Here is a 9,862-nt window from a genome sequence, read left to right as displayed (position 1 = left end):
TTATTATAATCACATGTAAAATAACACAAATAATTAATTGTGATGTATTGATCGTGTAAATTTTTTTACACCGACAGTACATAATAATTAATCTCATAAAAATAAAAATATTATAATAATATATTTTTTTATGAAACATTACGAATCATTAATTTGAAAAATCACATGATATTAATTATGACGATGACTTTGTGTCTTAATTTGATCATGATTTTTGAATTTAAATCAAGACATAAATATGATTTTGTTCATAATATATGTTAGTTAAAGTCTAAAAAAAGAGCATTGTTATATGTAACGAAATTCTTGATCTCAAAATTTCAGAAAATCTAATTTTACTTTATAAAAATGATAAAACAAATATAATAAGTTATTAAACGATAAAAATAGGGTATAATTAATACTTGGATCATTAAAAAACAAACAAAATTAACCGAGCATGTGCCTTTTTAAAATTCAGTTCAGGTGCAAAATAAATTTTGTAATTAAATAAACATATATATTGGATTTTTTAATATGATGGTGAAATAGAGCGAACGATGCAGAACCCGAACCGACCCGTTTTGATTATGCGAGTGAAACGCGGCGTTTCAATTGGGCAATCTTGTTGAGAAGGAGAAGAAGAAGCGATTGAAGAAAAGCAAGAACCAAGAACAAAAAGCAATGCTCCTTCGTAACGCAAACTTTATAAATTAAAATATAAATATAAATTATCATTATTATAATAATATTAATTTCGTCGCTGCAATTTCATCTTCCTCCACGCAACTAGAAACAAAAATCCCTCTTCATCTTCCTCTTCTTCCCCTTTGCGTTATTCTCCCCGATTCTTCAACTTCCTCAATTTCATCACTTCACTCGATTCATCCGTTACTGTTCCATTATCACCTCTCAACTCCAAACTCTTCTGATTACTTCAACAACGTACGTCACTTTATCCCTTTCTTTTTCATCTCTTTCGCTTTTTTTTTTCTTTTTTTTTTTGCCTTTGATCAATACACGTTCTTTAACTATTGTATTTCGCATGCATGATTTCGGTGCTGATTTGCAATTTTTCTTTTTTTTTTGAATATTTTGTTTTCTTGAATCAGTTTTTAGACAATGAAGTTGTGCAGGAGTTGATGTTACTATTTATTTGAATGTGTTGTTGACTTGTAGGAATTAGAGGAAATGTAATATAGCTGGTTTTTTTTCTTTTTTCTTTTTGGTATGATGTTTATGGAAGTTAGTATACAATTACAAAATATAATGATTTTAGGGTTTGGAATTAGTAGCTTGAGGCAAAAACTATGTGCAAATTGTTAATTTTAATGAAAGCAGTTGTAAATTGTAATTAGTCGATAGTCATTAGCTGCCGGAGGAAAAAATTCTGTGCGGATTGTTGATGTTCAAGGAAATCGGTTGCAATCAATGAATAGGCATCCTTTAGAGTTTCGCCGGTGATTAATGTTGATAGGAATCAGTAGTTTCTAGGAGTAGTTGAATTGACATGACATTGTTGAGAAAGAAAAAAATATTTGGAAGATATAGGCTGTTGATGCCAATCTGACTCATGTTGCACTTGTTTAATTTATGATCATTGCGTGGTTGGTTGGTTGGTTTATTCGAAATTGGCACTGTGAGTTTGTGCAAATAAAGTTATCTTGGTTCTTATTCAACACTTGAGACTTCTAACTTTCTTTCACGAACCTTAATTATTTATGTGCTTTTGTGAAATGGTTTCATGCTGACATTTTTGGATGTCACTTCAGGTGCTGCCTGCCCTTTCAAATCATTTTCGGATTTTGGTGTTGACCGCTTTGTATGACTTTTCTCATGATCAGGTATGTATGAGTACGTCGTTCATTAGCTTGTAGAATCTTAGTCTAGATACTATTGATAATATTCTGTGTTGTTAATTAGCACATGATGCAAGACCTAGTCTAGTCGCCCATTTTTGGCTGGTGATTCATACTTTGTCTTTTCTTTTATTTTTCTTTTGTTAATCTGAGTTGCCAAATAGGATTGGAATAACATAGTCTCATGCAATATCTGTTTGTTTGCCTTTGTAAGATTCTAATATTGACCCGGTCATGAATGCAGAGCGTTGTTATAACCGTTTTGGCCTTTGGGGAATGGACTGGCTGTTTACACCTACTGTCAGTGTCTGTGAACAATGTTTAGCAGACCAAGTAGTTCCGGTGCTTTTAGTATATTCAATTGGAAAAAGCGAAGTCCTTCATCTCTGACAAGAGGTTTACTTAATGATTCGCCAGAGATTGAATTGTCTGCTTACGGAAAAATCCCAAGTCCAGGAAGTGAGAGCCCTTCAGATCTCCTTAATAGCGAAAGTGTATATGTAGAACCAATTGCTGATTTGGATCTCTTCTTTGAAAGACTTTACAGCTACTACTGCGAGAAAGGGCTATGGTGCATTGTTATAAAGTGGATTGTTGAACTTCTAAGTCTGGGGTTCACCATATGCTTTTCAGGATTTTTTTTATTATATGTTGATTGGAATGGACTCCGTGATGCAAAATGTGGGATGGATGCAGTCGAATCTGGAATTAAGCCCTGTGATCTTGGCAAAGAAGCTCTTCATCAACACCCTTTAACCCCACTGACACTTACCAAAGCTATTATTGTTGGATACTTGGGAATTTTTTCGATCTATTGGATATTTTGCTTTTTGAGATTCTTTGCTCAACTAAGGGATACTCTGGAAATCCGTCAGTTTTACTACAATAGGTAAGTATGAATGGTGAACAACCAAAATGTATTGAAGAAAATGGTTAATTTTCCACAGTTTCACATGTTTTTTTTTTCATAACATACCATGGCTGTCTTGCAGTCTCCATGTTACTGACAATGAAATTCAAACTATGCCCTGGGCCACAGTTGTTGACAAAGTTGTTCTCGTCCAGAGTACTCGAAAACTATGCGTGCTAAAGGATCTTTCTGTCCATGATATAGTCATGAGACTGATGCGAAAGGAGAACTACTTAATCGGAATGCTCAACAAGGGTGTGCTTGCTTTCCCCATTTCACAATGGTTTCCAGGTGCTGGTCCTACAGTTCAATCTAGTCCCGATGGAGCACAACATCGTTTAGTGCTTACCAAAACCCTTGAATGGACTTTAAATTGGTGCATACTGCAGAGCATGTTTGATCGGTATGTTGATTTTTGCATAATCAGAGTGTTCAATATCATTTTTTTTTTGTAATTTGTTAATAATGGCAGTGTATATGAATATGAATTATTATATTTTGAGGTTTATTTGTCCAATTTTCCCTATTAGCCATTTTTTGTGAAATCAGTTTGTTTGTTGAGGGATGGAAGGACTAAGATGCACACTAGTGCCTTATAGAAGGATATAATTTTTATCCGATGCTTAAGATATACACTTTTTCACGTTATTCTGGATATTACATTCATAACTTCATAGTTAGATAGGAGTTGGTTGTTTTATTTTGTATTTGTCTTTGACATGAATGTATTTAGATTGACCTATGTGGTGGTTCAGTAAAGTAATTAATATGAGAATTTTCATATAATTAAGTCTTACATATTTTTATTCTCCTTTGAACATGGGTTTTTATGCAGAAACTTCTGTGTCAGAAGGGATTTTGTGTCAAATCCAAAGACATTAAAGAAAAGGCTTATGGTAGTTGGGTTTGCAATGCTTTTACTTTCTCCGTTCCTTGTCATATTCATGCTGGCATATCTATTTCTGAAGCATGCTGAGCAATTTTATAATCATCCAAGCACTGCATCGTCTCGAAGATGGTCAAATTTGTCTAGGTGGATGTTTAGGGAATTCAATGAGGTATCATTATTCATTTTCCTGGTCTTCCATTTTTTCAGCTCATCTGTCATTGCCTTAAGCTCATTTTGTTGCTCTCATAGTGTCCATAGGCACTTTAATAGAGTGTCAAAGACCAAGTGCATATTTGATTCAGTTTATTTCCAGGAAATAAACGGCAACATACATGCAGCAATTATCGAAAAAGCTTTGATAGATGCCCATCAGTGGTTATGTATTTATTCCATGCTTTCTCTGTTCATATCTTGAAAAAGTCACCATCGAAGAAAGATTTGAAGTTGAACACAACTATTGATGAAAATCCTTATTGGAGAATTTAGGGAAATTACAAGAAAGGAATTCTTGATAAAAAATATTTAGTTTAGGAAAATTTGGCACTTAACTAGTGGATGATGTTTGAAAAGCGGTTAATAAGTGGCCATGTTATGATATTATTCTAGTCCAGTCACCCATCTTAGCTGGCTTATTGCATATTTTTTTAAATAGGTTGAACATTGATGAGATTTTTAAGTTTCTTTAACACAATTATTTGACTTCGTTATCATGTAAGTCGTTTGAAAAGAACCTTTATATTACCGAACAGTAGCCATGTAGGTTGCATATGACATTTTCATAGCTACTTAGAGATTGTTTTTTATGTTGCATTAGTATATGTCTTCTGTTGTACATAGTTATCATTTTTAACATCATGTCACTTATACTCTTTTACTTTTAATGCTAAAGTGTATCAATAACTTGAGTTACAGGTGGACCATCTCTTCAGGCATCGGATTAATAACAGTGTATTGCATGCTTCTGATTATCTCAAGCAGTTTCCATCACCTATCATATCTATCATTGCAAAATTCATATCTTTTGTATCCGGTGGATTTGCTGCAGTTCTGATAATTATTGCTTTTCTCGAGGAGTCTCTTCTAGAGGGCCATGTAATGAACTTCTGTTAATTTTGACCAAGTTTACTTAATGCCATGGTAGTAATTGAAGGTTTTTATATTTTCCTAAAATTTATTGCAGATATTTGGTCGGAACTTGTTTTGGTATGCTGCTGTTTTTGGAACTATAACGGCTATTAGCCGGGCTGCAATTGCAAATGAGCTTCTTGTATTAAATCCTGAGGGAGCAATATCTATGGTGGTTCAACATACACATTATATGCCAAAGAGATGGCGTGGCAAAGAAATCACTGAACTGGTTCGCCTTGAGTTTGAAACCTTATTCCAGGTACCCTACCTGAGGGTTTGTGTAACGCATTCACATTATGTTAGATTGACCCTTATTTTTTATTTATTTACACGATTGCATAGGTTTGAATACTTCTCATGCTCATGTATTTCTTTGTATGGTGCAGTATACTGGAATGATGTTACTTGAGGATATGGCTTCAATTTTCCTCACTCCATATTTACTTCTATTTATTGTCCCAAAGGTTATTTTCTATTTATTGTCCCAAAGGTCATTTTTTCGTACTTGGAGTTTATTTATATGGCATCTAAGCATAAATTTCACTATAGTTTCTTTTTCTCTCTTTATTTTGCAGCGAGTTGATGATATCTTACAGTACATTGCTGATTTCACTGTAAATGTTGAAGGCGTTGGGCATGTTTGCAGGTTAGCATGGATTGTTTGGTTTTGCAATGTACCTGTCTAATTTCTGGCTATTCCCAATTTCCATGTGCTAATGGTAATTATTGATTACATTGTTATATCCTTGATGTTGTCACAGTTTAAGCACCTTTGATTTTCAAGAGCATGGAAACACTCATTACGGTTCCCCATACAATGCCCCTCGTAGCCGGAGGAGTTCACAAGGAAAGATGGAGAAATCGTTGTTGAGGTATGGTCTTGGAAAGCTTGTTACTATAATCAAAAGAAAAATCCACATTGTGTATTCATTGAGGTCGTTTCAACAAATCTCTTAGGACTTCGGTTCTCTTTCGTTTGTGTCTGCTATCACTTCTTCAACTTTTTATAGCAGTTGCAATGGAGTAAATATTGCTCTTATATGCTTTTTATTTTGGTGGGGTGGGGGGTTGGAAGAGGAATGAATTCATTGAGAAACATATAATTTGTAACCTAACTCGGTGAAGGAAAAAGTTCCATCAGTTATCCATATATGTGCTATGATTTAAAATTTTAAAAATGATTTCCGTTACTATTATGAAAATTCTGAAACCTCTTTGTGTGTGTATATGGTTTTTTGAGTGTACCGGTCGTCATTAAAACAAAAGTAAAACAATGTTTACATTTAGTTTGACTTTAGTTTATATACAAAAATAGAACCCTAGGCAACTCATTCCTCAGAATTTTTGTTTTGGAGCCCATGTGGTCTGAGTCTATTAAAACTATTTTATTTATGTATTTATTTATTAATTTAATCTTCTGTTGTCATTACAGCTTTCAGAGTAGTTACCCATCATGGGAACCAAATGCTCAGGGGAAGCAGTTTTTTCAAAATCTAAGAACATTCAGAGAGCGGAAGTTATCAGTATATGGAAACCAACACAGATCTTCATCTCCTAGAATCTGGAGGGGTAGTCCCAATATGAGAGGCACTGGAGACAGAAACAGATTTATATCTGAGGAAATGCCATACAGTACTTTTGTAACGGGCAATCACTTGGGTTCTTTGTGGCTGATTGAAGCCAACCAGAATAATCACCCCTATCTTCTTGATTGGTACTACACGTCTCAACCTCATGAAACAACTTCGAGTGATGTTCCATTAGAACCATATGGAGTAACAGAACATTATTCCAGAGACTATTCAATGCCCTCGAACTTGCAACAGAACGAACCCGAGTATGAAGAGTACTCAAACAAGTACCAAGAGGAACGGTCTGGATCTCATCTTGGGGCTTCCACATCAGCTCCCATCTTTAGGGAGAGCCTTATTCAGGATCAAAATTATAATGAACTTCCCCAAGCTACTAGAAGCCAATGGTGGGCTAGAAGTCGCCTACATAGTGGAAAGGCTCAGACAAGCTTCTTTGAGCCTCCGGATTTCAATGACCAAACAGGGTGGGCTAGAAGTCGCCTACATAGTGGAAAGGCTCAGACAAGCTTCTCTGAGCCTCCGGAATTCAATGACCAAACAGGGTGGGCTAGAAGTCGTCTACATAGTGGAAAGGCTCAGACAAGCTTCTTTGAGCCTCCAGATTTCAATGACCAAACACAGTGGGCTAGAAGTCGCCTACATAGTGGAAAGGCTCAGACAAGCTTTTTTGAGCCTCCAGATTTCAATGACCAAACAGCATATAATTATCATGACAAGTTTTCTGATAGAGGTTCCGAGGATCAAGATCAAGAACGACACTCTTACTGGAGAGATCATCACAACAAATTATCTAGTACAGCACTGACTGATGACTTAGAGGCAGGGGAATTTAATCTACATTTTGGTGATATATATAGCAAACCACCAGAAAAACCCCCACTGCAAGCTTTTGAATAATAGCTATGTCCCTCTCCCACATTATTTGTTAGGGAGGTTCTTGCTTTCAATTAAATGGAATGCATGAATTTCCAAGTCATGATTGTCCCTTTCTATTTTAGTTATTCTGAAATTCTATTCTTTGCTGTACATATATTCATTTAAGTGTGGTTAGACTGTTAATTGAGCCTCAGCTTGATGTTAGAACTTAAAAATGTCTTGAAGCTGCCTATAAAGAGGGTCTCTGATAAGATTTTCTAATGGTTTCTCATTCTCTAGGTCCCTCTATTCTCTGTTTTCCAATTGATAGCATACCCCACATTCTTTACAATCTTTGGGCCCAAATGACACTAAAAGAGAGGACAGAGGGACCATGAATTGAACATGAACGAAAGCTGCGTGCGTGCAAGTAATCATTTGCTTTCATTTGTGATTTCAAGTAATGACACACTAAAAGCAATGCCTCTTCAATTTTTGAGAATACTTCTAATGATGTCATACGAACTCTTCTATTAAAGCATTGTCTTTTAATTTCTTTATATCGTTCATGTCACTCCTCACTGACCCCACTCAAATTTGAAGTTCTCACAAGCAAAATTGGAATGAAAGTTCAGAATACAGCTTTAAGGAAAAAAAAAACAACTCATCTATTCGCATCACAAGTTTACATTGTTATACTATTATCAATGAAGCAATGAAGTTTTTGATCCCCTACCATAACGAAATGGAAAGAATGATCTTCTGCCCTTGCTACTATTACAATCTTCACTGTCACAATCCTCATTTTGGTGATGCCTATTATTCTGTCGGATGATATCTTGAACTTCCAAGTAAGCTTTTCTATCACTTGCAGAATCCAATGAGAAAGATCTTCTAATAGGCTGAATAGAGAACTGCTCATCTTTTTTTCTAACATCAATACACTCATCACCCATGATGGGAACACGGTGGCACTTCCATGGTTTCAACTCCACCACCTTCTCTTCCTCCTCCATGTTTCTAGTTCTAGAGTGAGTTCTACTCAGTGATGATGCCATGCTTTCCCTTGACTCATTTCTTTCTTGCTGCATATGATGATGAGACATTGTTCCCCTATGCTCTCCTTCTCCCCACAATTCAATCACCACAAAATCTTCATCACTACCCATGTTAGAGAATAACTGAGAATCCTGTGGCGAAGAACTTGGTGCTGCTATGATCCTGTTCGTCGGAAAAAGCGTGTTGCCTGAAATGCTTGTTCTGCATAGAGGACAGTTAGCATTTGTCTGAAGCCAAATGTTAATGCAATCCAAATGAAAGTGGTGGCTGCAATTCGGAAGTACTTTCAGCATATCTTGTTCTTGAAAAGAATTCAAACAAACCACACAACCTTTGACACTTCGACGATCGTCTCCGCCTTCTCCTTTCGTGAACTGAAACGTTGGGATTTCTTGGATGACAGATTCGTCAACGCCGCGGTTCCATGTCCTCGGAGAGAACGCTATGAAAGGCTCTTCATTCTGTGAAGGTGGTAGGATTGATATCCATCTCAATGGATGCCACCAGTTTGAGTAACATTTGGTCACAAGAATCAAGTAACTGATAAATATGAAAACAATGGCCAAGATGGTTAGTACAACAATTGCAACAATAGGCAAAGAAGATTGTGACATTTGAGAAAAATGAGATTGCTTTGTTTCTTAGCAATGTGAAGGAAAGAAAGATTGTGTTTGATAGAAATGAGTGTAATTTAAAGAAAGAGTAAAATAGTGATGAAAGTAGAAAAGCAATAAAATGAATGCATTGGATTATTATTATCATTATTGAGTTCTAAGTTGTAAGGAACAGGCACATGCATTTGTCACAAAAGGAACTACATATTGAGAAGTACGAGGGGTCAGTGTTTGACTTTACAAGTAAGGTTACCTTTTTCTTTGTAGTAAAAAACAATCTTTGTAGTGTGTCATTTTTGGGATGTGGTTTGTCTTGTTTGAAATTTGAATGAATGTTGTCTTGGCTCTTGTCCCTCATGTTTACTAGTGGTGAGGTCATAAATGATTAGTGTCTTGGATGGTCCTACTAGCTAGTGATGTCCCTTAGTGACAGCCATGGTTCATGGTCAGCAAGATAATTTGGGTTGGTCCAATCCAAGAATATTGGATAGGTTCGGTTTGTGTTTTTCCAAATCCATAGTAAGATTTGGGTATATTTTGAAAGAGATTCCAAAGATTTGATTTGGGATTGTCTCTCTAAATGTGAATGTGTAAGGTGAAGTATTCCACATGTCAAATAATTTATTATTGTTAAATCGTGATTAAAAAAAGTCTCGTGAATAGAATTCTAATTTATTTTTGCACTTTAAATCACTATAAACCTACATAGAACTTTGAAATTTTTAAAGGACCATCAAAAATATAATATTAATACTTAAAATTTTTTAAACGATCATCGAAAATATAATATTAATACTGTAATACCCCAATCTAATTTATAAGTAAAAAAAACAAATTTTATACTTATTAAAAAAATAATTAAATTCATTTAATTTTTTTGATTTCATATAAGAGCAATTACTAATATATCCTCAATTAAATTATCATCCATTAATAATATTAAGTTTTTAATGCATGGACAATTTTGGAATAAAGAC

At 35.0% G+C, this 9,862-nt stretch overlaps 2 protein-coding genes across 3 annotated transcripts; one reads left to right on the top strand and one right to left on the bottom strand.

Annotated features, from left to right (window-relative positions):
* Positions 1-621: 621 nt before the first annotated feature.
* On the top strand, positions 622-7,504 carry LOC127126066 (autophagy-related protein 9). Of its 2 annotated transcripts, XM_051054912.1 has the most exons (11): positions 622-924; positions 1,752-1,823; positions 2,083-2,727; positions 2,831-3,151; positions 3,584-3,806; positions 4,550-4,729; positions 4,818-5,024; positions 5,152-5,229; positions 5,341-5,411; positions 5,527-5,637; positions 6,198-7,504. In XM_051054912.1, the coding sequence occupies exons 3-11, from the start codon at positions 2,156-2,158 to the stop codon at positions 7,252-7,254; spliced, it is 2,820 nt and encodes a 939-aa protein (XP_050910869.1). In that variant the 5' UTR covers positions 622-924; positions 1,752-1,823; positions 2,083-2,155; the 3' UTR covers positions 7,255-7,504. The 2 variants fall into 2 exon arrangements, with proteins under 2 accessions (XP_050910869.1, XP_050910870.1); XM_051054913.1 differs by lacking the exons at positions 622-924; positions 1,752-1,823 and having other exon boundaries at positions 2,588-2,727; positions 2,878-3,151.
* A 351-nt stretch (positions 7,505-7,855) lies between these two features.
* LOC127126067 (RING-H2 finger protein ATL16) lies at positions 7,856-9,298 on the bottom strand. Its single transcript, XM_051054914.1, has one exon. It carries the CDS (start codon positions 8,883-8,885, stop codon positions 7,917-7,919), a length of 969 nt encoding a protein of 322 aa, XP_050910871.1. The 5' UTR covers positions 8,886-9,298; the 3' UTR covers positions 7,856-7,916.
* Between the last annotated feature and the right edge of the window lie 564 nt (positions 9,299-9,862).

The sequence above is a fragment of the Lathyrus oleraceus genome, chromosome 3 (assembly GCF_024323335.1).
Source record: "Lathyrus oleraceus cultivar Zhongwan6 chromosome 3, CAAS_Psat_ZW6_1.0, whole genome shotgun sequence".
Taxonomy (NCBI): domain Eukaryota; kingdom Viridiplantae; phylum Streptophyta; class Magnoliopsida; order Fabales; family Fabaceae; genus Lathyrus; species Lathyrus oleraceus.
Note: the sequence above shows the minus strand (reverse complement) of the source record. Positions and strands in the feature narration are given on the sequence as shown.